The sequence below is a fragment of the Protomyces lactucae-debilis genome (assembly GCF_002105105.1).
Source record: "Protomyces lactucae-debilis strain 12-1054 chromosome Unknown BCR37scaffold_3, whole genome shotgun sequence".
Classification (NCBI taxonomy): domain Eukaryota; kingdom Fungi; phylum Ascomycota; class Taphrinomycetes; order Taphrinales; family Protomycetaceae; genus Protomyces; species Protomyces lactucae-debilis.
Window position 1 is genome coordinate 316,768 of NW_024467995.1, and position 27,379 is coordinate 344,146.

Sequence of the window (27,379 nt, forward strand, 5' to 3'; positions counted from 1 at the left end):
GATGCTGGAGCCCCAAACGACAGCCTCTATGGACAAAAGAGCGAAGCAATATGCGCTTTAGCTATGCACGGAAGTAGTAGTAGGATGTTCAGATTGCTGTTGTCAACTTGTCGCTGTACACAAAGTTCGCTGCACACTCGCGATTATGATTGGCTCTGATCTTTGCTCTTTTACCGCAGATGATTGGCTGAGATGTTCTGCCTCTTGCACCCAGTTCAAGCGCTCTCATTGGCACTCTCACGCTTCCAGTCTTGGGAGGAGTGCATGCCTAATCATCTGGGCAGGCGACCTCAGCTTCGTGGATGAACCACACCTCCACTTCGATGAATTTCAAAGCTATCAATCTCAGCTGCTCATAAACTCTGCTATACTCAATAATCTCTTATGAGTCGCCCTCGCTTCGTGAAAGGCCCAATCTGCGGCAAAGACAATTGTCGTTCGCGCTACTACTACAAAGCAGACGGCCAGACCTTCTGCCGAAACAATCACTTGCGTGAAGGAGATGTTGACTATGAGATTGACGATGAGGAGGGTATGGCAGGGGGTTTTGGTAATCGCAGAAAACGTGAAGCAAAAGAAGTAACAGAGGATGACCCATCGAAACGACAAACTCGTGTCTATGGCAAGGCTGGCTTTCTGATCTACCTGCAAGCACTTCAATGCGTGCTGAAGGCGCAGCTACAGTTTTTGCAACTCAAATTGAGTATCTCCGGACTTGAATCGCTAGGCAAGCAGCTATGGCAGGCATTGCTAGAAGCAAGCGAAGTACATACACGATTACCGCAGCCAGAACCAGACAATCAACGTCCAGCATCACAAGATGATTCTGACCCTGAAAGCAGCCAGATGCCAAATTTGGCTGGTAGCGACACTCAGCAAGGAGTTTCTGAAGGCCCAAAGACGAGAGTCTATCGCAGCAAACGCTACCAAATGCATTCACCAGGTTTGTTGCACATCTTCTCAATCTGCTACCTCTCCCTCAACCTTCTGCGAGTGCCAATCACGTTCAAGGAACTGCATACATGGCTCATTAACGGAGACTTGCTCTTCCTACACAGTCGTAATCTATTGCCCGATGAATTGTTCATTAGACTCGATGGTCACTACCATGAGCGCCTGCAGCCTAAATCAGTTCCGACAGTCCATCGACTCTGGCAGTGGGCCATGCACACTGGAGATTTCCTTTCCTTGAAGGCAGGCATTCATTTTGCACCACTCAATGCGCCACCTGTCGTGCTTCATTATGTCAAGGAACTCTTCTTACCATGCAAGTCACCGCTGTAAGTCTATGATGCTAACATCTAGTGGACGTCATGAATGCTGTATTGCACCTAGTAGACACTCTACCGGTTGACCTGACCCTCACTATCGGCCAATGGTCAACCTCAGGCATCATCCCGCGAAAGTTGAAACGAGCGAGTCCTGAAGAGCGTTTACTGGCATTAACGCTGATTGTTGCTAAACTCTTTTATAACCTTGATGGCATTCAACGCGGGACACAAAGCGCACTAGAGCCGCCCGTGCGTGGACCAAACCTGGAATTATTTCAACAACACCTGAAAACGCGCATTTCTACCCTTCTCGGCGTTCATGTCGCTAGCAAGACAACAGCAGACCAAGTCGTTCATATGAGTGGCAAGGAAATGGACGAGTACCTTGATTACTTTGCCACACAATGGGCGCAGGAGCGTCCCAAGACTGCACGGACCTTGAAGGGAGCAATGCCTGCACCCATCCTGAACATGTTTCCAGTGGCGACTGGTCGTGCGATGGGAGAAACGCAGACGCAAGCAGAGAAGGCGCCGCATAGGGATACCCTCGCTGAGGCCGTGAGGGAATTGTATATGAGGACTGGCCCACGCCACACGAATGCCAAGCGGCCCGGTCAAGGTCATCAGCTGACGGAGCTAGAAATACCTGCAAGACGAGAGCTTTGGGACGTGCTGCTAGAGCTGGCGAGTCTTGTGAGTGGCCTTGAGGAAGTTGAAGTGCGTGAACACGTTCGCCTCTTGGAAGATGCGTTTGCGAAGCATTTTGAGCATGCTGATCTGCCGTCGCCGAGGAAAAGGGGAAGACCGAGAAAGAATCTATTGCAAGACAATGATGTGACATCGGAAAGTGATTGAAGACGAATTTTCGTAAATCATACCGGCTCAGATGCATCAGCTGCAGATGAGCCAGCTATCGCGGGCCGAGTGTCTTTCGACTCGAATGTCAAATTGATAGCAATGAAGCTGGCGAAGACCATCAATGCTCCAAGGAAGAAGACCCAAGAGCCGGCATTGTGATAGATGAGGTGATCACCGAGCAATGCGAGAGGAATGGACATGCTGATACCGACGGTCACCACAAGAGGGCTCGTCATGAGCATTGCCAAGACCCAGAGATAGTCAGAGACGAACGTGATGAGTGCATTGCACAAAACGACCAGCCAGATGTCTCGTGATTGTGGCAGCTCGAATGGTTCCATGCCAAAGGCATCGAGCACGAAAATGGCCGGCCAGAGTACAAGGACATTGAAGACACCGACAAAGCCGAAAAAGAGTGGCATGCTGACACGTTCTTCATTGCGAACTTTGTACTTGAGGAAGACGGTGTAGCAACCATAGAGCGCGGCGCCGATCAATGCAAGAATGTCGCCGATAATCAAGTCAGTGAGAAATACGACTTTGCCATCATTATGGTCTGGCGCTCCTGTATCTTGTGTGGCCACGAGACCAACACCAATGATGGAGATGATGAGAGCGTAGATCTTTGTCATGGTGAATGATTCCACCCGAAGCAGCGAGCCAAGTGCGAGGGTAAAGAACCCACTGAGCGACGAGATGATTGTACTAATGTTAGCCTTGCGTGAATGTGAAGGCTGGAACGCACAAGCTCGCCACATTTGTATACGACAAGGAAATATTGCCTGGAATTAGCTTGATCCTGAAAGTGTAGTGTACGAACCAAAGTAGTTAGCCGCAAACCAGATGAGTGAGAAGACGCAGCCGAGCTTTGCAGTCTCGTATGTAGTCAGCGGTTCATGTTCCGAGCAATCAATCACATCCTGGTCTCCGAATGTGCGGATCGAATCAGTCATGGTTCCTGAGCGCAGACGATGCTCAAAGGGAGCAGACCGATGCAAATCATGTGAATGAGAGCCTCTTGCTTCTGTTGCGTGACCATGCACAGCGAGAGGCCGTCTTGCTGTGGGCGAGCGCAGTAGTGGTGAGGCGGCATTGCTATTCGATGTCAATTCAATTCCTTCGTCCTCAGGATCTGCTGACCTTCTTTCTTCTTCGATATCTGGCTTAATAGCTGTATCCTCTGTGCTCACGCGATCGTAGCGCACCCTATTTTGCTGGCGACCGAGTGTCGTATGGCTATCTTTTGCCTGTTCGTCCTTCTTTGGCGCCTTTTTGAATATTGAACGAAGAGCCCAGGGAATGAGATAGAAGGAGAAGGTCCCCGTATTGATCCAGGTCACAAAGAAGGGCTTATCGTAGGACTTGGTCTCCCCGAAGATGGAGCGCATCAAGAAGGACGAGGCGACCCATAGAGTGACGACGACGCCGAGGATGGCGATGCCGAGAATGTGCCGCCCCGTGAGCCTGAGATCGACCATGGCCGCCGCTGTGCCTTGCTCTGCCCTCGATGCCTCTGCCTGCCGACGCCTTGAAGCTGTTTGTGTCTTGAAGTCGGCTTCTTTTGATGTTTTCTTGCGCGATTCCACGACGAGAACGCATCATCCAAGAGACACACAGACAGCGAGCAGTCTGCAGCTAGCAATGCACATACGAGACGAAATCAACCTGCGCGTGCTCAAGGGACACGAGGCAGGCATCAGAGGTATCCGCAAACAGACACCTTATGTCGTCCTATACAACTACTCCATCACCGAAGGCTCCTGGGCCAAGCTACCCTACGAGGGCACTCTCTTTGTCTACGAGACGCAAGCCAGGCTGTGTGGCTATCGCATCCTCAACAGACTATCGCTAGACTGCTTCTCGCGCGATATAGAGTCAGACCAAGATGTTATGGAAACAGAAGGCTACATCATCCACCGAACAGGCGAGGATATCTGGGGAATCTGGATTTGGGACAGCAAGGATAGAGCCGAGTTGTTTGCAGCAATGCAAAGGGCTGGTAGGCGATCGAGAAAGACGGCTGCGGGTAAATCGAAGCCTGTAACGGAGCGAGTCAAGGAGCCTATTCCTGTCGCAGTCTTGGCCAAGTCGCCTACTGCTATCACAGTGCAAGAAGCTCTCGCGCAGCCTATGGAAGTGAAGAAGGAAGTCAGCACGGAACGATCAAACCCAAGGAAGTCTGAACAAGTCAAGGAGAAGGTACACGACAAGCCAATACCTCGTGCAAGCTCGCCAAAGAGACGACAGGTCCCGCCGCAAGCAGTGCCTGATCTACCCAAGCAGGTTGACTTGACCCAAAAGGAGCCGGAAGAAGGGTTCTCTGAAGATGGTCTTGATGTGCAAATGTCTGAACTGGAACATGTTACTGGCGATCAATATGACCCAGAGTCTTTTGAGCGCGGTCCTGTTGGTGCAGCTCCAACAAAGCCTCACAAAGTCAAGAAGGTCAAAGAAAAGCAAGCACGCTCATCAGCTGTCCGAGAAGCGCCTCAGAAGCCCGTTGTGGCAACAGTACGCCCGCAAGTGGATTTGACCATGAAGGAGCCTGAAGAGGGATTCTCAGAGACAGACGCGCCTGCGCTGTTGGGTGCTTCGAAAACGCTAGACGTGAATGCCATGTTTGCTCACGCGGCACGATTACAGGCTGTTCAGAGCGATTATGACAGTGCGGACATGTACAAGCGGTGAATTTGTATGCACATAGCGTAGTTTTGCACTATTTAACGTCGAACCCATCTCACAAGACGACGACGTCCATGTACTAGTCATGACATCTATGGTTGAAACTGGCAAAGAAGCCATCGATGATCCGCTTGCAAGTCTCTCGCTTGACTTTGACAAGGTCTTCATGGACTTTCCCGATGATTGGACGTCTCAGGCCATCTTCATAGATGATCGTCTGGGTCGAGCTTTGGAAACAGATGAAGCTACACAACTACTCGTCTTGCAGAAACTACAGACTAGTCTCAAAAGAGATATCAATGTATTCCAACCAAGCTTCTGCATTCCTGGCTCACATGGTAGAAAACCTCCGCAGAGAACATCGCCTGGGATCTAGTCAAGGCCATCACGCCTTTCCTGCAAACAAGATCCCAAGCAGTGCTTGAATCTGCTTCAGAGCTACTGCATCTCCTTGTCGAGCTTGGTAATTCAAGAGAAGTACTGGTCAGCCTATGTGAAGCCTGCTCTACGCTTCAAGCCAGTATTGCAACAAAGGAAAATAGAGCAGGGCTTGTCGAATGTGGCAAGCAACTTGCATGTGCATTAGAGCAGTGCATACTGGCCATCAAGACCAACAGACCGTCCAGATTCCTCTCCGAATATACAAAGGCTCTGCTCGTCCTGTCCAGTCACTTTGCTACACTGGAAGATTCGGATGCTTTGATTTGGTTGATGCAACGCATCGCAGCTAGCTCCAAGTATGGTGCCATTTCTAGACTCCAATCGCTTGCTGAAGGCGAAGACCAGCAAAAGGCATTTGCAGACTTGAAGAGAAGCTTCGTCAGCTATGTGGCCCGTCACATTGGCAAGACTGATAGACCGTTGCTATGCGAGACGATAGTTTCAAGGTACTATCCCAAGAGATTGCCACAAAATGGCAGCATTTCACCAACTAAAAGCAGGGAGGCTTTATACCCTTTGACGGATTTCAGCAGAGATATGGGCTTTGACTGGGATCACTTCTCTTCAGCAGTCTTGCACCCTGATGAAGGCGACGACGGTACGTCACAACGCCTTTGAAAAAGAGCTAACATTACAGATGTCGACTCGCTCGGAGAAGATGATGATGCTGAGGTTTCTGTCGAAAGTCAGGGGGCCATCTTACTGGTCGCAGAAGGACTCTGCTCAGTGGAAAGTGTTCCTGAAATGGCAGAATACAGCTTTGAGCAGCTCAATGAATGCTTGATCCGATACAGTTTCAATGTTACCAATAGGCTCCCTGAAGTGACTGATGGGCTAGTTGCTATGGTATTGCTGCGTATCGAACGCTTGAAGATCTCCCCCAATGGGACTTCGCAGGTTCCGTCATCGGAAGCCAATGGCGACCTCATCTTACTTATCCAACTACTCAGCTCGATCGCGGCACGCCAACCGATAGATCTCATACGGCATGCTGCGATGCTTGCTGCAGAGAGCTTACTGCTTCTTGGATCCAATGAGCTCGCCCACAACTTTTTCGTTGAAACACTGACGGACCTGCCGGACGATCTGTCAGCATTGAGACCTGTCATCATCGGCCTTGTCAAAGATCGAATTGCAGGCGGCGACAGCTATTGGACTGACGAGTCGCGTATCGCGCAGTACTGCAAGCTTGTCTTTGGAGATGTATCGCGAGATACCCAAGAACAAATCCAAGCTGCAAATTTTGCCATCTTCCTGGTGAACTCAAAGAGATCCTGCGACACGGGTCTCATCAGAGCATGGTCTGCGACAGCTCGCGGAAGACTGGGCCTTCATCAAGATGACACGCGAGACATGATTTTGGGAATGGCACTCGATCGTTTGGATGAAATATCGGCAGCTCAGAGCTGAGTGAAGTACAGAACGCTGAAACCAAGGAAACTCCACAGAATGCCCCATGCGCAATACACGCTCATCAACATCAGTGGCAGGAACGTAATAGATTTGCGTTCAGACAGCAGCAAGGGGTGCAAGATGTAGTTGAAGATGACGATGGGCACAAACGCTGCTGTGTATAGTCTTCCGATCCTGTCCATCAGGAAGAAGCGTTCTTTCTGTGGAGGCGGGGCCTTTTCGTCAAAAGCGCGCATGAAGAAGAGCAAATAGGCTGTTGTGTAGGCGAGCACCAGCGGTGTTTCTTGACCAGTGAAAATGAGTGGCAAGAGTGACATGTAGCCTGCTTGCATGAGTGGCGTGAATGCAAACAGAAAGCGCGTATCTTTGAGAGCCAGGAGTGTTGCTGGGAGGATAATGAGTAGAACCGCCTTTTCGTGGACATGCCAACCAAAGAAGAAGCTTGCATAGGCACACATCGTGACGTGGCCAATGAAAACTTCATACAACGGACGACGAAACAGCTTAATGCCAGCTACAAGCTGGATAGTTGCAGTCAGAACAAAAGTCGCTCGTGGTGTCACGTCAGGTAGCCATGCGAAATCGGTATTGCCAACGAGTCCACGTGTGCCGCTTGCCAGAGCGTCCTTGGACAAGCGGAGGCCAAGCATTGGCGCAAATTGAATAGCGACACGATCCACGAATGAGTAAAGCGCCCAGAAGTTTGGCGCCCAGTACGCATGGCATAAGCCCCTGCTAAACGGAAACAGGCGGCTCAGGACTTGTTGAGTTTGGCCCATCAAGACAAAAGGCCCGAATGCCAAGATGAATGGAGCAAGCACAGCGAAGCCAAGTCTGACTGTACTTTGGAAGTGGATGCCGCGCATGTCGCTAGTGAGAACAACTTTTCGCAGTAGATAGACGAAGTAGGCCGGTGCCAAGTAGAGGTAGATGTGTTTGAAGCACAATAGCGTTGCGAACAGAGAGCCTGACAGGATTGGCTGCTCAGCGGCATAGTAGAGCGAATAGAGCAGAATGCCATACATGAAACCATTGTACTGAAAGTGAATATGATCAATAATGAGGAAACCTGGCGAAAGGAAGATGCTCAGCGCGACCAGATGTGACCCACCGATTTTATTGGATTTGCTCAATCTAGGGATTAGATGATTTGTGAATAGCGTGACTACCTTTTGAGGGCAAGGAACAAGACTAGTTCAGAGAATATCACAGTCAAGCGCTGGAAAACGATTGTCCTGGATGAAGCATAGCCAAGATTATCGACACGCAGCATCGCAGGATCAACAAAGCGCGCGACTTGCGACAGAGCCCATTCAAAATACGCGAAGAAGGGAGGATAGTCAAGAGTCCACTCTGAGGTAGTATCAAAGTACCAGTCTTGTATAGGCAACGAATGTGTGATGGCAAGCCAATTGCGATGTACTTCAAAATCAGTCGATCTGCTGACGATATGAGCTGGGGTGTTTTGGTCGTTCAAAGGCTTACTAGGTGGGTATGAGAAGCAATTTAAGCGCTGTAGCAGCTACTAGGGCATCATTGAGCAGCATGGCAGTATCCGCATAGACAGTCTAGTGACAGAAACTGATGGTAGGTGGTAAGACCGGGGTCTGCAGGCTCGAGTCGGTCACGCATCCAATTTCCGAAACGCGACACGTAGTTTTACCACATACCACGCACGAATGGGACATATATGCACTTGACCTGGGTTCCAGCCTGCTCGCATACCAACTCCGAATGCACATACATTCTCGTCTTGCAAAGCTCAATAGTCATCATCTCACCTGTTCATTTACGGCCATGACTGCCATATTTGCTCCCTCCGTCTCGTCACCGGACCAAAAGACTATCGCCATTGGTGCATGGCTCCTTAGCTCTATTGCTCTTGATTTCACCAGTGACTTACCATCGATATGAAGTATAATGGGCTTCTAGTGATCATTTCTGTACAGACTTTCGTGCTCCTCGTCAACCCGCAAGCCGTCAATCTACTAGTGTCAATTACTGGCGACGGCAGACCTAGCTCTACCGGGCGAATGGATTCTATTCTTCCAGTCAGACTCGGAGCAAAGCATCGAGTCACCGGATTCCATTGCGGATTGAGTTGGTTTTGATTGGGTAGGTGTGCCCTGGGGCTGGGAGGACAGACCCGATGTACAAGGAGGCAATGGTGGACCTTCAATGAAAAAGCGGTCTTCACTCATCAAACTGACGACAGATTCCGACGTGCGTCATGAAGAGAAGCAGATCCGGAAGACGTCTGTTCTCAGAATCTTGGACGTTTGCCCGGTGTCAAGTGGCCAACACGACATCAAGGTGGTTTCTCGGTCGAGAATTGCTGGCAAAGCATGGGTGAATGGCAAGGTTCTTTCTTTTCCTGATGGCAGCTAACAAGATAGGGCATGGAAGCCACTTGGCATGCATTCTGGAGGAGGGACTGTTTCCCCTGAGTGGGAAAACAAGGACGTCATGAAGCGTCTGTCGGACTGGTGCCCCGCGATCAAGATCTTTTACGACCCGCTCGAGCATCTTACTTGAATGCGACGATTCTTCCCGCAACGATGTTATATGCTGAGTTGCATCCTATATAATAGTTGTAGTTTGCTAGTTTTCCTCCAAACCTCCTCGAGCTCTTGCCGGGATCAAATTTGGAAACTGCGCAATGACGCCGCAGACAAAAACATTTAACGTCAACGTCCCTCACTTTCGCAAATACGATTGATTGGGCATGGTCAAGGAGACAGAGTACTACGACCTGCTAGGTATTGCGCCAGATGCCGATCCACTTTCCATCAAGAAAGCGTATCGCAAAGCCGCCATCATCAATCACCCAGACAAGAATCCCGATGATCCAGAAGGCGCTTCCGTCCGCTTCCAGAAGATTGGGGAAGCCTTTCAAGTACTAAGCGATCCGGATCTTCGTGCTGCGTATGATAAGTATGGAAAGGAAAAGGCGAAGCCAAATTCTGGTTTCGTCGATCCGACAGAGTTCTTTTCGACGCTCTTTGGCGGCGATGCGTTTGCAGATCTGTATGCACGATTCCGACGGTATCTCATTTGACGGGGAGCACTGTCTGTCCCCTGCTGAATGAGTTTATTCTCATCTAGATGCGGCAATGAGAAAGCTGACAATTTGCCAGAATTGGTGAGCTTTCGTTACTTAAGGATATGGGTAAAGCGATGGAGATGCAGGAAAAGGCCGAACGCGAAGAGGCAGAAGAACTTGAACGACTCAAAGCAGAGACAGAGGCAGCTTCAGGCGTGACAGGCACAACGACTACTGGCGTTTCTGGTGCAACAGCGACTAATTCAGAGACGCCGGTTGCTCAGCGTATGGAACAACTACGCTTGACTGCCGGCGATGAAGCCGAAATGGCAGCAGCTGGTATGTCAGAGAAGGAAAAGTCTTTGCGCAAAGAAGGTAAACGAAAGGGTGGCTTGACCAAAGAACAGCGCGCTGAACTTCATGGTAAGAAAACGATCGTTTGTCGATGAATCTCACATTTAGCGTACGAGCAAGAACGTCTCAAGATCCGCGAAGAACGCATCACTGCGCTTGAAAAGAAGCTCATTGAGCGCATCTCTGTGTGGACCGAATCAGAACGCTCACCAGAAACGACATCAGCATTCCAGATGAAATGCAAGTATGAAGCGGAAAATCTGAAGATGGAGTCGTTTGGAGTAGAATTGCTGCATGCCATTGGCGGCGTTTATGTTCAAAAAGCTGAGCTGGCCCTCAAGTCGCAAAAGTTCATGGGCTCCTTCTTTGGCAAGATGAAGGAGAAGGGTGGGATCGTCAAGGACACGTGGAACACGCTCTCCGTTGCAGTTGATGCACAAATGACTGCTGAACGTGTTGCTCGGATGGAGGAGAAGGGTGGTGATGAGTGGAATGAAGAAATCAAACGAGAGATGGAGGAAGAGATGACTGGCAAAGTGCTTGCAGCGTCCTGGGCGGGTACCAAGTATGAGATTGGTGGTGTACTCAGGGAAGTTTGTGATCGCGTCCTGGCAAAGACGCTGCCTAAAGAGAAGCGTATTCAGCGTGCACAAGCGATGATCATCATGGGCAACGTCTTTCTTGGTGTCCAACCAGAAGAAGGCGACGAGGGCCGTGTCTTTGAGACACTTGTCGCGAATGCGCACAAGAAAAAGCACAAGAAGAAAGAAACCAAGCCCAAGCCGGCGACGACGGTGCCTGCAGAGAAGACTGTCTAGCCCTGATGCATAATGAAGATTAGTCAAACGTCTAAATTGAAGATGCTGTCGCTTTCGACATGGAAGAATCATTAAAGTCAAATGCTACTGCGTTCGCACTCGACATGCACAGAGAAGCGAATCTGCTTGCCACTCCCATACCCACCGCCCAGTACATTACGTGCCAACCTAGCAATCCGCTCACGCGCTCGAATTTCGCCTGTTTCGCCACCGCGAACAACAACGCGAATGCCAACAACAACGAGGTTCGACCAGACTTGCCAGGTTTTGCCATCAAGTAACTCAACAATGCCTTCGTCATCTTGCTGAATGGCATGATAGAAGGCATCGAGCTGCGTGGATGGGTATGTCATGAGCAAGATTGAACCGAGTCGAAAGATGAGAAGACTGCCGATATAGGTGATGATGGCTGCGATGAATGCGGTCAGTGCACGATCAAGCATGGCGTGTAGATGCATGCCGAGTGCTGAGAGGCCCAATAACATCGCTGCAGGGAGCAGCGTCAGTATTGCGAATGGATTTTGCAATAATTGAGGGGCGCCATCGAGGTCGATAATTTGTACGAGGTGGCCATGGTTGCCATAGACGATGCGAGAAAAGAGTGTTGCAACGCATACGACTGCCATACTGAGTGGCATATTACCCGATGATGATAAGGAATGCGGATCCATGTGAACGCTGTCGCTTGAACCATGACCATGGCCACCACCAAGTACTGCATGTTCCATGATCTCTCGAATGAGTTCGAAGCCAGCATAGGTCAGGTAGACTGCCTGACCAAAGTTGACCACCACTTGGGCGCGCTTCAAGCCGAATGGATGTTGGATGGAAGACTTTTGCCAGACTGGGAAGTTATCCAGCACTTCAAACAAGGCAGAGCAAAAGACGCCAAGCGCATCAAAGGCGACTAGCTTGGCAATAGCAGCGACCGCTAAAGATGCAGCATTGAATTTGACGACCGCTGCGGAGATGCTCAGATGAATAAGACTCCAAAGGAATGCCAGCTGCTGATCTGAAGTACAGCTGGAGGCTACTTCACGCCAGGTCGGTACGTGAAAGGACGCTGGCAGGGAGAGAGGCGCCCTTTGAGGTGGTGGGAGGAAAATTTGATGTGATAGTGAGTGTTTGTGACTAGGCGTTAGTAAGATTCATCAAAACATCAAGAGACCATACTGATGACCACGTCGCGACTTGACGACAGGCGATAGGCTTCCTGCACCGCGTTGTGTTGGCGGACTGGCGCTGATGCTTTCGAAATTGAAGGCTAGATGACTGGGTTTCCCCGCGCGTCTGTTGGCAGCATCACCAGGTGTTTCCATAGGTGACGCATTGGACATCCGAATACCCAGGCCAGGTGAGCTGGACTCCATCGCAGCGCGTGGAGATTGAGTCGTGTCTGCTCTGCGATGACATTTTTGAACACGCGACAAAAACATGAAGCCCATCTGAAAAGACCTGGGTGCAGGAGACGCAGGAGCAAGGTAGAAGCAGATAGGTTGGCTCAGACGAGCTGGATTATGCCATTCAGGACTGCAGGATGGGGCAAAATACTAACTGTGCCTTTTCCCAAGTTGTAGAACGATTGATCAAAATTGAATCGGATGACAACTATGGGGGTCGAACCCATGATTTCAAGCGTGTAAAGCTTGCGTGATAACCTCTACACCAAGTCGCCGGCAGTCAGTCCAAATCCCTTGGTGTTATATAAAAGCAATCCGAAAAAAATGATCCAAAATTTACCTTTGACACGCATCAACAAGGCCTTCCCATATCTCCCCAGCTCTATAAACATGCTGCACATCATCTCGCTAGAGTTGGCAGCCTCCCTCAGTGTCGCCTACACACTGCTGTATGTGGCAGTTCTCTATCTGCATCCGAGCAGCCGTCCCACACGCCTCATTTCCAAGGATCATCCAACCGTCATCAAAACACGAATCGCGGCTGTTTCTTTCGCCTCAGCAGTGTGTGCGGCATGCACTGTCTATATTGGCATGGGAGCACACGACAGCCTTGTCTCTGCCGCGAAACGTATCCTTGGTCTGACCATGAAGCCCCAAGAAGTGGTGTGGTCGCTTGCATTAACGGCTACGCTGTTTGCAGGGCCGTTATTTGAGTACTTTGTCGCTGATCGCGGATGGATGGATTTCCCAAGAGACATAGTGCATGGTCTATTCGCTTGGACAGGTGTGCGCAACTACATTGCAGGACCAGCAACGGAAGAATTTGTCTTTCGAGCTTGCATCATCCCCTTGCACTTTTACGCTTCTGTCAAACCAGGCTACATTGTCTTCATCACGCCTCTCTACTTTGGTCTTGCACATGTTCACCACATCTACGAGAGAACTCGACAAAACCCTGGTCAGCTTGCACAGGCCTGTCTCGTGTCGTTTGTGCAATTCACATACACCTCCATCTTTGGCTGGTATGCGAGTTTCATCTTCATGCGCACAGGCAGTCTGCTAGCATGCATCGCAGTGCACTCCTTTTGCAACATCATGGGCCTGCCTCGTGTGACTGGCAGAGTGCGAGGAGCACTGTGGAAGTCTGTTGCGTACTATGTTTTGCTTGTTGCAGGCCTCTTGCTATTTACGGTGCAAATTGATGACTGGACTCGATCTGCCACTGGCTATGAGCCTTATGCGCTTCGTAGATGATTATGCATGTATGATGTTCTTTCAGAGTTCAAACTCCTTTGGGTCTACGGCCAATCTGCACAACCGAGCAACAAGCCCAGAGAGTTGTAGCAGACTTTGCACGCCCTCGAGGATAATCATATGCGTTTGTCCAATCTCCTTGATGAATTCCAGCTTAACAGGCTCTGACAACGTGTCCAACGTCTTGGTGACTCTAAATAGCGTTGTAATGACATCCACCGCCGAGTACCCCTTCTCCCAAACCTCCCTCAACTTTTCCAATGCAGCGTCAATATCGCCACGATGGCAAGACTTGAGAATCACCTGGATCGCAACAGGTGAAGGTTGATCCGCGACTTTAAAGACATTCTCGCTATTGACAAAGCCAAATCCTGCATGACAAGACTGTAGATTGTTGATGGCTTGTCGCATATCTCCCTCCGCTGTAAAGACTAGCGCTGCAAGACCGTCCTGCGAGTATTGCACAGACTCAAATTGACAGAGCTCAAGCAGTCGTTTCATGACTTGCGACTCACTGAGTCGCGTATAGCGCAAAATGGCACATCGTGATTGAATGGGCTCAATAATCTTGCTCGACATGTTGCAAGCAAGTGCAAAACGCGTTGTATTTGCATAAATTTCCATGGTACGGCGCAGAGCCTGCTGTGCGCCTGTCGTCATAGAATCCGCTTCATCGAGAATGATAATCTTGTGACGACCAGGTTTCAGCGTTACCTTTTTTTGAGCAAATGCTTTGATGCGGTTGCGAACGACATCGATGCCGCGCTCGTCTGAAGCATTGAGTTCGAGAACTGCGTCCTTGTATGCGGATCCGAGCAGCGCATTGGCTAGACAGTGGATGGATGTGGTTTTCCCAATACCTGGCATACCAGAGATGATGATGTGTGGCAGGTTGCCATCGCGTGCAATGACTTTGAGGCGATCAACGGTCTCTTCATTGCCGACAATGTCTTCGAGAAGATGCGGGCGGTACTTCTCCACCCAGGGCAGTTCTATTGCAGGCAACTTGGCTGTCGATGCAGCCATTTTGGAAGGGAAGAGGCTTTCCTACCTTATTCTTCCGTCTTTCAAGAGCAGTGTAGAGAGTCAAAAGTGAGAGTTGGTCGTCGTCCTCGTCGCGTCTTTAAATTTCTGAAATTCGCGACTCTCATCCACGCGTTCTATTCTACCAGCTACTATCTAGTTCATCAAGCATGGTCAACTCAAGTTCTGCACAGCTGCTACGTGATCCAATCGGTGCGATTCATGCGCTTTTTGAAGAGGCTACAAAAGGACACGCACCAGCAGCACATGAAGACTATGGCATCACCACATTATTTGAAGAATCCTTCGAGGAACCCTCCGAGCTTGCAAAAGTTCCCTCGCTGACGGCCTTGTGGCAACAAGCTCGCAGCAACAATAAATCATCCCTTCACGGCAAGCTTGCACGAGTGCAGTGCCATGTTGTGCACAGTGATAGCGAAATCTACGGTGGCGCATACAGAAATCGACAAGGCGGCGGCTGGCAGTTTGGTCGATATGGATGCGATATCGATGAAGCTTTGACTGGCCCGCTTCGGGAGGATGCCATCTCATTTGAGGAGAGAACGACGCTTGATTGTCGATGCCACGCAGACCCGTTCGATTTAACCGATGCACTGCAGAATGTCTCCTTAGCGTCTGGTGCAGACGATGATGTCCTCAAGCGCCTTACAGTGAAACTCTACAATGAAAAGGAAGAGGGCCTTCTTCACGCAACACTGGATATTGTTGGCCTAGTCGAGGTTGCAGACGAGGAGGTCATCTTGCATGCTCTCATTGCACGCGACGAGCGATTGGCGTCAAGACTCTCATCCAGTACTGAGCAAGCTTCAGCCCCAGAGACTCGCGATGCTGTTATGCAGGAACTAGCTGCTCACCTTTCTGGCGATGCTTTGGCAGCTGAATGCCTGTTGCTGGCCTTGTGTGCCAGTGTCACTGTAAGGTCTCCAGTCCTCATTGGTCCTATTGCTCTCAATTTGCGGAATATTGAAGGAGACCAAGCTAGTGCCCTGAAGCTGCTTATTCAAGAGCTTGCCGCATACACTGAAGTGATTGATCTCTCGATTGCAGGTCTCAACAAGCACCAACTCTTCCCCACTCACGATGGCGAGCAATTCAAACCAGGACAGATTCAGCTACCAAAAGACACTGTTGTTCTACTGGATGAATCTGCCTTGAGCGAAGGCAAGCTAGAAGAACGTGGCGTCAAGAATCTACAATGCTTGGCCAATTCCATCACATCTCAGGAACTTGTTTTTGCATTTCCATTCAACGAATTCAAGATTGCTATGGATCTATGCTTCATTGACCTATCCAAGGGCAAATCCTTGTTGCCAAGCACACTCAGTATTCCCGTCAAGAGCGGATCGACAGCTGCTGCTCGTCAACCAGCGTCCATGACCCTAAAAGACATGGCCATCTACATTGCCCGCTGCCGTTTGCAGGAAGTTGAGATTAGCGATGAAGTATCACAGGCGATTCAAAATGACTTTGTTCGTGCTCGCAAAGCAGGCGAAGCGATCGACCAGGCATTATTCGGTCAGGGGCTGGCATTGGCAAAGGAGGTGACGCGAAGCTATAAGCGGCGACAAATGGTGTTTGATGATTATCGCCGTGGTGTCGCATTAGCTAGTGAGGTCAATGCACGGCAATAGAATCCAAGTTTAGATCAGGCTAAGTTGTTTTTCATGTTTCTCACAAGAAGGTGCCCAATGCCCATATCCAGATGCAACAATTACAAAAAACTGGGCGTCGCATCTTTCAGGGGGTTCGATCACCGCCGACCCCGAGTTCAAACACGGCCGCTACCCGCTTGGACCACTAACTACATCTACTATCGGACCATGAATGACGACTTGAAATCTGAGGTGCTAATAATCGGCGCTGGCAATGTTGGTCTGAGTACAGCTGCCGCGCTTGCCATAATGCATCCCAAAATGTCCATAGTCATTGGAGATCGCGATCAAGCACTCATTGAGACGTGGCAGTATACTACAGATGACAAGCTACCCGGACGAGCTGATCAATCTGCTGAGGAGATTCTCTGGGAGCTCCAGCAATATGGACGAGTGCATTTCGTCTCTTTTGCCAAAGCTGACCCAACCAAGCCACCTCCCAAGACAAAGCCATACATGATACAAGCGGAGAACTTGGCGGCTGTCGTTATTTGTATCGATCTACCAGCTGGTAAAGATGGCAAGCAAGACGCTAGCAATCTATCAGACTTGCCGCCACTGCTGAATGTGTTGCAGAGTCAAATGCCTCATCCGCTCGTCATCCGATCGACCATCACACATTCTGCGCTGCAGACGTTTGCTGCGGAGCTTACAGTCTTGGACATCATGACCAACAAGATGAAACCGATGAATTCAGAGGACACCGTCCTCATGCCAGAGTTCTTCCCGCAAGGGACTGACCTGGCCCACCATATGCACTGCGACTATCTTAACCTCAAAACGAAGAGAGTATTTGGGTCAGGCTCGACATACAACAAAAAGCAAGTCATGAAGCTCTTCCAGGGATACCCCGAGAATTCCATTTCCACAACACAGCATTCAGCCATGCTAGGCAAGCTTGGCTTGAATGGTTTGCTGGTGGCCAAGCTGACTAGCAACAACATCTTGCATGCCATGATTGACGACTCGCCACTATCACTCGACAAGTCAGGCCATGAGAGCCTGCAAACAATCTTGTCAACAGACGAGAGGATCGGCCAAGGATTTCTGACTCCAGCGATGGCTGGCTTTGGCGGCGTCTGCTTCGACAAGGATGTCCGACTCTTGGAGTCCTGGTGTCGAGAGCAGAATGAGCCAGTCATGGCAGACTACTGGAAGTCTGTCCTGGCAGTCAATGACCGATTACTCGAACGTACTGTCGACTCGCTAATGGTAGAGCTTGAGAAGAACACATCAATCGTCAAGCTGGCCTTCGCAGGTCTTGGGTATAAGCTAGGCTCGACGGACACCAGAGGCTCGCGAATCCTGGAACTCGTGCGCAAGTTGGCGACACTTTGTGAGGAGAAGCCATCACTGGCACAAGTCAAGCTACTGCTGTATGATCCGATCATCAGCGGAGACAAGCTGCGCAAGGTCTTCGGTCAAAGCGTCCCTTCTTGCGTTGTGCTCTGTGGATCGCTTGCAGATCTTTGTGCTGCCAACCACATCATGATCCAGTCAGGCCAGCGCGAGATGGAACGGCAGCTTGAGGCTCAGGGCTGTAGCCTCTCTACATATTGATAGCATCTAGATTTACCAGCGAGAGAGAAGTATGCTTAAGAGAGTGTCCACTGGCAATTTCAGGTTTTTGTTTGCTCAACAAGCTCAAAAGTCGCCCGCCCGATCGCCAACGACCAAGACCGCCTGCTGTCCACACCCCCTTCCATCTGCCATCTGTATATCTAGGGTATCTGCAATTCTCAGTGGTAAGGCTATCAGGCGCGCACTAAGTCTACATCTACTAACAAGTCTGTACAGCAGTTGCCAAGCCGCTTGTGGTCATCGCGCCCGCTCTGACGACACGCGGTACACGGCAAGGCGCACGCACTGCAGGCCCTTGTATCCTTACTAAACACTCCTTCTATCCTGCTGGAAATCGGAGACTCACGCGCGAGTTCCCACAGCAGCATTGAGTGGGTGGTCAGTAGTCAGCCAATCAGTCGCGCTGCCAGTGAGTCATATCAAGTGACCAGTGACTGTAGCCGAGGTCCAACAACTGCCGTGCAGTACCGCACCCTTGTTCTTGTTGCTAGCAGGATATCGAGCGACACGCTAAGCGCAGTATGAGTACACTTCCTGACGGCAGCATCAGTCTCCTTGACGAGACGCGCTTCGTACGCGCTTTATATCCCTTCGACTCGCAGGAAGATACCTCACTTTCCTTTGAAGAAGGTGACATCATCCAGGTCTTGACGAAGCTCGAGTCGGGCTGGTGGGATGGACTACTCTATGGCCGTCGCGGCTGGTTCCCAAGCAATTTTGTGGAAGAGGTTGAGCTGGTCGACTCTGATGAGGAGGAGCCGACCTCTGCGCAGCTACAAGGCCCGCCAAAGCTACACTTTCAAACGTCAGGATCTTCGATGGAGGACCGCTATACAGACGGATCCGTGTCGCCCTACTGGGTTCCACAAAGCACAAACGACAGCAACGTCTTCTTCTTCAACAACAGCACTGGCGCCGTGCAATTTGAGCCGCCCTTTCAAACCCAGCAGTCTCCTCGTGTAGACTCACAAAATGGCAACGCCACACAACGAGATGGCGGACTGTATCCGCCCACAAGAGATGACAATACTGGTGAATCTAGCAGCAGTAACCAATCTTTGCGCCCGAGAGGTCATATTCCGCTTACTCGAGGATGGACAGATGTCTCTGACGGCGATGGCGCAGACGAGGTCCAAGACGTGCCCATCATTGCTGATGGAGATGGCAAGATCCTGCTCTTCTCCATGCCAGAACCGCGTGAGAGAGGTGGCCGCCCCATCACGCCGTCTTTGAGTCTCTCCGAAGATGCAGATCACATGCAAGAGTCTGTTCTTCTCTCAACCACAGACGACTCACATGCGCATGGACGTCCACAGACCGATGCGCTTCCTATTTTGATTGAATGGTCCAACGAAATGGGCGCTTCGCTCACAGCTTTGCGTCAGTCTATCCTTGGCCGCCGCTACGACCAGTACGAAGGTCACTGTGATGCGATTCGTCTCATTGTCAACGACATTTATCAAGGTCTCGGTCTGGCCAGCATGCCAGCGGAACCAGAAGACGCAGGCGCATACCATGAAAGACCGACGACCACTATGGACATTTGGAAAAGTCAATTTCGCAGAATTCTGGCGTCGTTGTCCAAACTCATGCTCTCCTCGCATACTGCCTCCAATCCCTGGGCTACAAGCGAGGCCCTCGACAAGTTGTCTTCGGATGTTGCAGAGCTGACTGCTATTGTTGATGCGTTCTTGTTGCACGTGAGGCAAACAAGCGACAATACGCTCAAGCTGACGTTGCCCTCGCCTGTCATGCTGTCACTCGTGGATGAAGGTGGGTCATGGCGTTCAAATGGGTTGGTCAATAAGAAAAAGCTTGGCGAGACGCTTGAGGAGGAACATCGCAGATCGCAGCTGGTTCCATTGTCAGCGGATCTGCCTCAGGTCCTAGAGGAGCTCGTTGGCAAAGTGATGCCCCGTCTACGAGACTGTCGAGCAAAGTTGAACGCTCTCAATGCAACCAGCACTTTGCAAGAATGCAGTGTGGTTCAGGATGCTTGGCTAGACACCATCGGTGCAATCCGACCTATTCAGCAACTATGCGAACGGCTGGATCTCTCTGCACTTTCGCCAGACTCACGAACATCTGATTTGCCACAGTCTCCCACTATTGCAGACTTCCAGGCCACAAAACAACAAATCTACGACGTCATCAATCAAGTCATGATGGACCTGCAGGATTTGATGCGCAGGGAAACTTTGGCGAAGGAGAACGCTTTTGTTGATGCTGTGGGTGTTTTGGCGCTTTCACTGTCATCATGCGATAGGTTGATGCAATCAACCTTGTTGCAGACGGAATTCATGGTACAGGAATATCTTTCCAAGTACTCGCAAGAGCCTCCACGTACACCCACTTCCGGTGTCTTGCTTGAAAGTCCCTATCGTGGCGGAAAGCTGCGTCAGCTTCTTGGAGATGAAGTTCCAGAAAGCCCGACGGACGCTCGCCGAATGTCTCTCGGCCGCTCACCGTTTACGGCTCGCCAAGAAGGCACTAACGGTGCAGCCTCGCCCAAACCGCCTGTGCCTAGCTTCTTGATGCACGACTTGGAGCATGAGCTTGTGTATGACCACAAGGGCAACGTCAAGGGTGGAACGCTGCTTGCCTTGGTGGAGCGCTTGACGCGACACGACTTTCTGGATTCGACCTATAACAGCACTTTCTTGCTGACCTACAAGTCCTTCACGACTGCACAAGAACTCTCACGCATTCTGATGCAACGTTTTGTGATTACACCGCCAGCTGGATTGAGTTCGGTTGAGCTGCAATTGTGGGTTGAGAAGAAGCAGCAGCCCATCAAGTTGCGTGTCTTTAACATTTTCAAGTCTTGGATGGAGAGCTTCTTCATGGAGCCACAGTGTCAAAAGACAGTCGACTGGCTTAATGGCCTGAATGAATTCGCTGTGATGCACATGGCGAATTCTCTTCCTGGCGTTCCTGTGCTTACAAAATTGATTGATACACGCATTGAGCAAGGAGACGTGCCATTCCGCAGAATGACGCTCAATCTCACCTCGCCAGTACCGCCACCCATTGTACCCAAAAATACAAAGCGATTGCGATTATTGGAGATTGACCCACTCGAGGTTGCTAGACAACTCACGATTATGGAAAGCACGTTGTACAACAAAATCAAGCCTGTCGAGTGCCTAGACAAGTCTTGGTCTCGTCGCGAAGCAGGCACTGAGAATGCAGAGAATATCAAGGCCATGATTTTCAATTCAAATCGCATCACCGTCTGGGTGGCTGAAGTAATCCTGGCGCAGACGGAATTGAAGCGACGCGTTCAAATCATCAAGCATTTGATTCAAGTACTCCGACATTGTCGTGGGCTCAACAACTTCTCAACCCTCACTGCCATCATTTCTGGTCTCAACTCGGCTCCAGTGCATCGACTTCGACGGACATGGTCACAGATTCCGAGTCGTTTGATGCAGACTGTTGAGAGTCTCAATGACTTGATTAGTGCTGCAAAGAATTTTTCAGCGTATCGCGAAACGTTGCACAGTCATCAGCCACCTTGTGTGCCGTTCCTAGGCGTGTACCTGACAGACTTGACTTTTATTGAAGATGGCAATGCCCATACACTCAACCATAAGGGACGCGAGTACATCAGCTTCTCGAAACGACAAAAGACGGCTGAAGTGATTCGCGAGATTCAGCAATACCAGCACGTGCCGTATGCTCTACAACCATTGCCGGACATCCAAAAGTACATTACGTCTTGCTTGGATTTGACGCGCGAAATTTCAGACATGTGGGATTTGAGTTTGGAGCGGGAGCCTAGGGAGCGTGAGGATGAGAAGATTGCCAGGCTGTTGCAAGAGAGTGGGTTCTTGTAAGCTGTGCTGTGCACCCCGTCTGAATTTAGTATGAGTGGACCCTTTCCTTCCTATTCTTGCCCTGGTCTCGGCGTTTGCATCTATTTTACATTTACAATCATTCAAGGTTCATTTATACGAGATGCGAATTTAGTTCATCTATATCAAGCTTCATCTTCCGAATAGAAATGGTATTTACAGAACAGCTACAAGAAGTGACACGGCTATACGGAAACAAACAGGATGATGCAAGAGAAGGACCACTCTCCTCGACTTTGAGCCATAGCTTGGCTCGACATGGCTTATTTACAGACGACGATCGGATATCCGCCGAGACGAGAAACTACCACTCTTCTTGTGATGTCCAGAACCACTGGCTGCTCGAGCATGCCGTTTATTCCCAGGTGCTTTTGTGTCGTGTGCGCTCAGAGGAGCTTCTTCGTCACTCTCCGTCAAGTCACTGAGACCGAGTGATTGTTCATCATCATCGAGTGTTTGTGAAGCCCGACCTTGTTCACTGAACGTGGAAAGCATGTGTTCGCCTGCTGCACCATCAGCATGAGAGAAAGACGAACGTTGCAATTGAATCGAGCGACGCGTCTGAAGGCTGGCAATACCATTGTCCATAGGAATGCCGTCCATGGCGCCATTGTGTTTGCCGCCACAAGCGAGGTCTGGGTCAAGACGAGATGCATTGAGCAGGTAGACACCACTGAAAATGACCATGAACCCAGCAAGCAATGAAATGGTATTGACGGCATCTGATGTGTTGAAGCCACGGAACAGAATGAAACTCGCAATCAGAGTGAAGGTTGTAAAAGTGACATAGTAGAGTGGGTTGACGATGGACGTATCGAATTGATCCAGCGCCTTGTTGAAGTAGTTCATTTGTGTCAAGATGCAGACAATTACGACAATGGCAAAGACCCAAGTTGAGGGGTGTGTGAGCTGATTGTTGCCAGCGAACGTGAGTTTAAGGGCGATACCAAAACCCTTGATACTCATCACGGAGACTGAGCCGACTGTCGAGCAGATGGAGATGTAGATGAGCGGGTTGGTCTTGCCAAGACGTGGTGCAACTCTGTAAATCATGACAACGGCAAAGACAGAGACAAGAATGCAATAGAACAGAAAGCCAGGCTGCATGGCGTAGTCAAGAATCTCATCGACCGTTTCCACTTCCTTGTCTGCTGGTGCGTGAAGAACGATAATGACACTGCCAAGGAGACACAACGCACAGCCGAGCTTCCCAAGGACGCCGAGTTGCTCCTTGAGGAAGATGCTTGCGAGCACAGCACCAATTAGGACACTGAGAGCACCGAGAGGCGTGACCAGGATCGCTGGTGCAAAGGTATAAGCTGCAAAGTTGGCCACTTCGCCCACAATCATGGTGACCATGCCGGCCCACCAGATTGGATTTTGGAGGTATCCAAAAGAGTCTTCCGAGTCAAAACCCTGTCTCCGTTGTGCATCGATCAGGCCCTTCTTTGTAATGATGAAGGAGGTGCCGATGGCTAGGGAGGAAGAAATGGCGAGACCAAGGCCAATGTACTTTGAGTCGATGCCCGAAGGCAACTGGACTTCCTCAACTGACATACAGGAAAGTTCAACGCACGCGTCAAGATCCAAAAGAGCGTGTTGCCGCTGTACTGATGGGTTGCAGAACGTAGAAATGGCCGTGCTCAGGCCGCTGGATAAAAGTGCGGCTCGTGCTCGAGACACGCGAATAGGCCAGTCAGGAAAGAACGGAAGCGCGTCGAAGCAGGACCGAGGATCGCGAGCCTGGTGGATGCGGCCCGTTCGAAACTCGCAGTTGTGGATGCGTAGAAAGAAGAAGGAAGGACGTCGTCGCGTGGGTCTGGTGCTGGGAGGTCGTCGAGGCTGCTGCTGCACTTTTGGTTTGTTGGCGACTGAACAGCTACGGCGACTTGGACCAAGAAACAATTGGCTCAAGGCTGGCCTGGTTGACTGAGCTTGCCATATACTGCTGCTACAATGTCTGAGAGAAGCTACCAGAGACGGGCGGAAAGCTCAAAGAATCCACTGACAAAGGCCCTGCTGCAGACCATGCTCGCCAAAAAGTCAAATCTCTGCGTCGCTGCTGACGTGACCACAGCAGATGCATTGCTCAAGCTCCTGCCTCTCATTGGGCCTCACATCTGTCTCCTGAAGCTACACGTCGATATCTTGGTCGACTTTACCCCAGCATTCATCGATGCAGTCGTCAAGGCAAAGGAACAATACAACTTCCTCATCTTCGAAGACCGCAAGTTTGCCGACATTGGCTCTACAGTTGCGAATCAGTACCAGCACGGCATCTACAAGATTGTCGAATGGGCAGATATCGTCACTGTCCATGCAGTCCCCGGTGAGGGCATCATCAGTGGTCTCGCTCAAGTCGCCAAAACAGTACAAGCACCCAGAGGCATACTACTCCTTGCAGAAATGTCATCCAAGGGCAACCTATGCACGCCTAATTATGCGAATGCAACCATTGAGATGGCAGCGCGGCATCAGGACTTTGTCGTGGGTTTCATCTCACAATCAAGGCAAGCGGGTATTTCGAGCGAGTACCTCGTTATGACGCCCGGCGTCTCCCTGGCGAGTGCCGGGGATGCACTCGGCCAGCAGTACGCAACACCAGCTGATGCTATTCAACGCGGCGCAGATATCGTGATTGTTGGTCGTGGCATTTACGGCGCCTCCGATCCAGCAGCAGAAGTGCAACGATACAGAGAAGCTGGATGGCAAGCATACCTTGATATCCTCTCGTAACTAAGAGCTTCAAGATCGCTACATGAATAAAATAAGCCTTGCCTTTGCTATTTGCTATAAAGAGACACAAAGAAACATGTATACGTGTCACTTACATCCGCTCATACCGTGAATGGTCTTGAATTTCTGGACTCAGTGGTGGTGGAGGTCCCTGAGCACCAGTCGCAGACTGTTGCCGACGCTGCTCGGACGTATAGCTCGGTGGACCACCCGTACGTGATGATGGTCCAACCACTTGTCCCGCATCAAAGCCGTGATGACGCGGCGCAATGGTGGCCAAGGAGATGTCCGACTGATATGGCATGACTGATCCATCATCAGGATGGGAATCAAGCAGACTACCCGTCGATCCATGTCGGTCCTCTGCAGAAGACCGTTGTGCACTGAACCCAGCTGCAAGGAGCACAGAATCTGTGATCTCACTAGAGCCATAGGCAGGCGGCGGAGCCAAAGTCCCGTTCATGGGTGCAAGACCCCATTTCTTGACATTGGCCTCAATAAAGACAAACCCAGCCTGACCAAAATTGACATGAATCTGGCACGGCCCATTCGCACCGACGGAGGGGAAGATATTTTGCCTGTAGCCCGTGGCGGCTTCTTCTAATTTCTTACCGTTGCGAGTAAAGAAGACGGTCCCGGTGCGCGGCTTGTAGCCACATCCGATGACATCGCCTTGCCGACAAACAGGACCATACGTCTTGCCAAAAAAGGGTTGATTACGTCGTTTTGTACCATCTGTCAGGTAACCCACACTATGCCTGTTGTAGCCTGGCAACCGGAACGCAGGGTATGGTTTTGTGGCGACACCAATTGCAGCGATAGTGCTCTCTGGAAAGTCATACAGCTTTGCCTCCCAATAATAGACATCGTTTTGTTTGGGTATCGGCAAATTTGTTTGAACTGAGCACTCTTGGTCGTAAAAGGCCAGCTCTGTGCGGCACTCCACAAAGCAAGTGGTTGCTTCTAGGTCTGGCTCGAATTCCCATGCAGAAACACCTTTTTCCTGAATCGACATGAACTGCGAAAGTGAAATGTCCGTGTTGGCGCTATCCGGTGGATTCGCCTCTTGAAATGCTGGATGAGTTAGCTTTAGTCAAACTTCCGTACCGGACTCACCTTTTGCCTGGAAGTATTGCTGCCGCGCTTGATCATCCAGTGTATGGAGATACATCTCCTCCTCCCGTTGCGCCTGCTGAGCATCATCGAACGCGCCAGGCAAACCATTTCCAAGCATGATACGGCCATGTCTCCGGAAACGCACATAATAGATGAGAATAACAAGCACGAAAAGCATCGTGGAGCTTGCCAGCGTCGAGAAGAGAGGGACAAGGACGCGCGCTGCACCTGAACTCATTGCGGCCACCGTGGTCTCTGTGTCGCGTGTTGCCATCGCGTGTAGAGCTGCGCCCTACGGATGCGCGGGAAGTGTAGTTGGTGTGATGAGAGCGCGCAGATGTAGAAGAGGAAGCAGTGTGTGTCTAGCTCTATTTGGGAGTGCAAGAGGCAGACGCTGTGGTATGGTCGAGGCGTGATGCTTGTCCTTGCTTAGGTGATCAGGGTTAGGCCAATAGAGTGCTGTCAGCAATGTGCACAGGACTCCTCCCCAGACTACTTCTAGGCGCCTAGGTGGCTGTCAGCTCAATCTCATTGCTGCCCTTCTTGCTGCTTGTCCTATTTGTAAAGCTACTGCTCCCCTTGTGCTGATTTGGCCAGCGTGCGCTCAAGCAGAGTGCGTGAGCTGTCATGTTTCGCTACCTCTTAAGCCTACCTCTCAAGCTGCTCTTCTCCTTCCTGCGCTTGGTTTCTGGCTCAAAGCCCTATAGAAACCTCACTGCTGACGACGCGTCACGCAACGTAAGCCTTGTCCGTCAATTTCGAGTCTTGACCTGACAGACCAGTACATCCAAACGCTTGAAACAGCACAAAGCGAGGAGCATCTTCCCTTACTCACCACATCGTACTTAAAAGCAGTCGAGCAAGCCAAGCGGGAACTCAAATTTCTCCTCGTCGTTTTGACTTCAAGTCACCATGACGACTCGTCTGCTTGCAAGTCTCAAATTCTGTGTTCCACTGCACTTCGATCATTTGTGCAAGATCATCAGATCCTTTGTTGGGCCGGTGATGCTGCTGAGAATGAAGGATTCCACACGGCAAGCAGTCTAGGGGCTACTCGGTTTCCCTTTTTTGCCGTCTTGGTCTACAACACACTTCGCTCGCCAGCCGGTGTGTCGACAGTCTGTAGAGTTGAAGGTCTCGTGGAAGCAGCGGTTCTCATTGAAACCCTGACAGAAGCAATCGATCGATTCGAACCAACCCTCATTGCAGCACGTCTCGACCAGCGCGAACAGAATGCATCGAGGGAGATTCGCAGGGAACAAGATTCAGCATATGAACGATCCCTTGCTGCTGATCGTAGGCGTGCAGAAGAGGCAAGGCTAGCGGAAGAGAGGAAAGCGAGGGAATTGGCTGCCGCACTTGAAGCGACACGACAACGTGCTGTGTATCGTGTTTGGAGGCATGCAAAGATCTTGCCTGAACCTACAAGTGGCGAGCATGTTGCGCGTGTCAGTTTTAGACTGCCGGATGGGTCTCGCATTGTTCGCAAGTTTGATGCACAGTGTCCTGTGGAGGAGCTGTATGCGTTTGTGGATGCAAAGATCAATCCTGTGTCAGTTGAAGAACGAGAACAGGCGGGCGACAGTCCAAGCGGACCTGCAGAAGGCAATTATCGCTACTCTTTCACGCTGGCGGTACCAATGCCTAGAAAACTAGTGGACTGTGCACAGGATGCCAAGATTATTGATCAGCGAGAGGTCTTCCCGAGTGGTAGCTTGATTGTGGAAGCCTTGGAAGAAGAAGAGGCAACCTCCCCATAGTACGCACAGGAAGCTACGAATGATACATGAAAGATGAATAAAGAAGGACCTTGAACGTTCTACTAATACAATGAATGTTCTGAAGAAATATCACGCAGC

The 27,379-nt window shown here is 50.5% G+C and overlaps 17 protein-coding genes and 1 non-coding gene across 18 annotated transcripts; 10 read left to right on the forward strand and 8 right to left on the reverse strand.

Moving 5' to 3' along the window:
* Positions 1-278: 278 nt before the first annotated feature.
* On the forward strand, positions 279-2,104 carry BCR37DRAFT_412033 (uncharacterized protein; the record flags this gene model as incomplete). Its single annotated transcript, XM_040872212.1, has 4 exons — positions 279-1,280; positions 1,306-1,349; positions 1,390-1,964; positions 2,063-2,104. Exons 1-4 carry the CDS (start codon positions 385-387, stop codon positions 2,102-2,104), a joined length of 1,557 nt encoding a protein of 518 aa, XP_040727428.1. The 5' UTR covers positions 279-384.
* On the reverse strand, positions 2,020-3,708 carry BCR37DRAFT_209512 (uncharacterized protein). Its single transcript, XM_040866417.1, has 3 exons — positions 2,950-3,708; positions 2,875-2,911; positions 2,020-2,834 (listed from the first exon to the last, which is right to left on the reverse strand). Exons 1-3 carry the CDS (start codon positions 3,605-3,607, stop codon positions 2,144-2,146), a joined length of 1,386 nt encoding a protein of 461 aa, XP_040727429.1. The 5' UTR covers positions 3,608-3,708; the 3' UTR covers positions 2,020-2,143.
* A 62-nt stretch (positions 3,709-3,770) lies between these two features.
* Positions 3,771-4,109, forward strand: BCR37DRAFT_344048 (uncharacterized protein; the record flags this gene model as incomplete). The annotated part of the gene is made up of 1 exon (XM_040867542.1): positions 3,771-4,109. A coding segment is annotated over one exon (339 nt), but the record flags the coding sequence as incomplete, so codon positions are not given.
* Positions 4,110-4,896: 787 nt separating this feature from the next.
* On the forward strand, positions 4,897-6,609 carry BCR37DRAFT_391046 (uncharacterized protein; the record flags this gene model as incomplete). Its single annotated transcript, XM_040870949.1, has 4 exons — positions 4,897-5,112; positions 5,154-5,850; positions 5,890-6,509; positions 6,550-6,609. The coding sequence occupies 4 exons, from the start codon at positions 4,897-4,899 to the stop codon at positions 6,607-6,609; spliced, it is 1,593 nt and encodes a 530-aa protein (XP_040727431.1).
* Positions 6,610-6,652: 43 nt separating this feature from the next.
* On the reverse strand, positions 6,653-8,212 carry BCR37DRAFT_343652 (Dolichyl pyrophosphate Glc1Man9GlcNAc2 alpha-1,3-glucosyltransferase; the record flags this gene model as incomplete). The annotated part of the gene is made up of 3 exons (XM_040867521.1): positions 6,653-7,793; positions 7,832-8,107; positions 8,151-8,212. The coding sequence occupies 3 exons, from the start codon at positions 8,210-8,212 to the stop codon at positions 6,653-6,655; spliced, it is 1,479 nt and encodes a 492-aa protein (XP_040727432.1).
* A 123-nt stretch (positions 8,213-8,335) lies between these two features.
* Positions 8,336-9,015, reverse strand: BCR37DRAFT_376807 (uncharacterized protein; the record flags this gene model as incomplete). The annotated part of the gene is made up of 1 exon (XM_040868675.1): positions 8,336-9,015. A coding segment is annotated over exon 1 (203 nt), but the record flags the coding sequence as incomplete, so codon positions are not given.
* Positions 9,016-9,956: 941 nt separating this feature from the next.
* Positions 9,957-10,947, forward strand: BCR37DRAFT_376811 (DnaJ domain-containing protein). The gene is made up of 2 exons (XM_040868676.1): positions 9,957-10,131; positions 10,171-10,947. Exons 1-2 carry the CDS (start codon positions 9,996-9,998, stop codon positions 10,878-10,880), a joined length of 846 nt encoding a protein of 281 aa, XP_040727434.1. The 5' UTR covers positions 9,957-9,995; the 3' UTR covers positions 10,881-10,947.
* A 10-nt stretch (positions 10,948-10,957) lies between these two features.
* BCR37DRAFT_396908 (cation efflux family-domain-containing protein) lies at positions 10,958-12,451 on the reverse strand (the record flags this gene model as incomplete). Its single annotated transcript, XM_040871718.1, has 2 exons — positions 12,054-12,451; positions 10,958-12,011 (listed from the first exon to the last, which is right to left on the reverse strand). The coding sequence occupies exons 1-2, from the start codon at positions 12,323-12,325 to the stop codon at positions 10,958-10,960; spliced, it is 1,326 nt and encodes a 441-aa protein (XP_040727435.1). The 5' UTR covers positions 12,326-12,451.
* Positions 12,452-12,482: 31 nt separating this feature from the next.
* Positions 12,483-12,555, reverse strand: BCR37DRAFT_t8. Its single transcript has one exon. It is a non-coding gene; the product is annotated as a tRNA-Val (tRNA).
* A 115-nt stretch (positions 12,556-12,670) lies between these two features.
* On the forward strand, positions 12,671-13,534 carry BCR37DRAFT_343936 (uncharacterized protein; the record flags this gene model as incomplete). Its single annotated transcript, XM_040867534.1, has 1 exon — positions 12,671-13,534. One exon carries the CDS (start codon positions 12,671-12,673, stop codon positions 13,532-13,534), a length of 864 nt encoding a protein of 287 aa, XP_040727436.1.
* A 10-nt stretch (positions 13,535-13,544) lies between these two features.
* BCR37DRAFT_209501 (P-loop containing nucleoside triphosphate hydrolase protein) lies at positions 13,545-14,647 on the reverse strand. The gene has a single exon (XM_040866416.1). The coding sequence runs from the start codon at positions 14,558-14,560 to the stop codon at positions 13,556-13,558; it is 1,005 nt and encodes a 334-aa protein (XP_040727437.1). The 5' UTR covers positions 14,561-14,647; the 3' UTR covers positions 13,545-13,555.
* A 54-nt stretch (positions 14,648-14,701) lies between these two features.
* BCR37DRAFT_376815 (putative alanine racemase-domain-containing protein) lies at positions 14,702-16,265 on the forward strand. The gene has a single exon (XM_040868677.1). It carries the CDS (start codon positions 14,728-14,730, stop codon positions 16,207-16,209), a length of 1,482 nt encoding a protein of 493 aa, XP_040727438.1. The 5' UTR covers positions 14,702-14,727; the 3' UTR covers positions 16,210-16,265.
* A 34-nt stretch (positions 16,266-16,299) lies between these two features.
* On the forward strand, positions 16,300-18,189 carry BCR37DRAFT_376817 (uncharacterized protein). The gene has a single exon (XM_040868678.1). It carries the CDS (start codon positions 16,399-16,401, stop codon positions 17,788-17,790), a length of 1,392 nt encoding a protein of 463 aa, XP_040727439.1. The 5' UTR covers positions 16,300-16,398; the 3' UTR covers positions 17,791-18,189.
* A 2,156-nt stretch (positions 18,190-20,345) lies between these two features.
* On the forward strand, positions 20,346-21,650 carry BCR37DRAFT_401937 (cell division control protein; the record flags this gene model as incomplete). The annotated part of the gene is made up of 1 exon (XM_040871870.1): positions 20,346-21,650. The coding sequence occupies one exon, from the start codon at positions 20,346-20,348 to the stop codon at positions 21,648-21,650; it is 1,305 nt and encodes a 434-aa protein (XP_040727440.1).
* On the reverse strand, positions 21,498-23,425 carry BCR37DRAFT_216313 (magnesium transporter NIPA-domain-containing protein). Its single transcript, XM_040866434.1, has one exon. The coding sequence runs from the start codon at positions 23,223-23,225 to the stop codon at positions 21,936-21,938; it is 1,290 nt and encodes a 429-aa protein (XP_040727441.1). The 5' UTR covers positions 23,226-23,425; the 3' UTR covers positions 21,498-21,935.
* Positions 23,355-24,450, forward strand: BCR37DRAFT_216873 (orotidine 5'-phosphate decarboxylase). The gene has a single exon (XM_040866436.1). It carries the CDS (start codon positions 23,625-23,627, stop codon positions 24,402-24,404), a length of 780 nt encoding a protein of 259 aa, XP_040727442.1. The 5' UTR covers positions 23,355-23,624; the 3' UTR covers positions 24,405-24,450.
* On the reverse strand, positions 24,412-25,928 carry BCR37DRAFT_376822 (concanavalin A-like lectin/glucanase domain-containing protein). Its single transcript, XM_040868679.1, has 2 exons — positions 25,521-25,928; positions 24,412-25,478 (listed from the first exon to the last, which is right to left on the reverse strand). Exons 1-2 carry the CDS (start codon positions 25,792-25,794, stop codon positions 24,496-24,498), a joined length of 1,257 nt encoding a protein of 418 aa, XP_040727443.1. The 5' UTR covers positions 25,795-25,928; the 3' UTR covers positions 24,412-24,495.
* A 10-nt stretch (positions 25,929-25,938) lies between these two features.
* Positions 25,939-27,335, forward strand: BCR37DRAFT_216316 (UBX domain-containing protein). The gene is made up of 2 exons (XM_040866435.1): positions 25,939-26,258; positions 26,303-27,335. The coding sequence occupies exons 1-2, from the start codon at positions 26,148-26,150 to the stop codon at positions 27,278-27,280; spliced, it is 1,089 nt and encodes a 362-aa protein (XP_040727444.1). The 5' UTR covers positions 25,939-26,147; the 3' UTR covers positions 27,281-27,335.
* Positions 27,336-27,379: the final 44 nt, after the last annotated feature.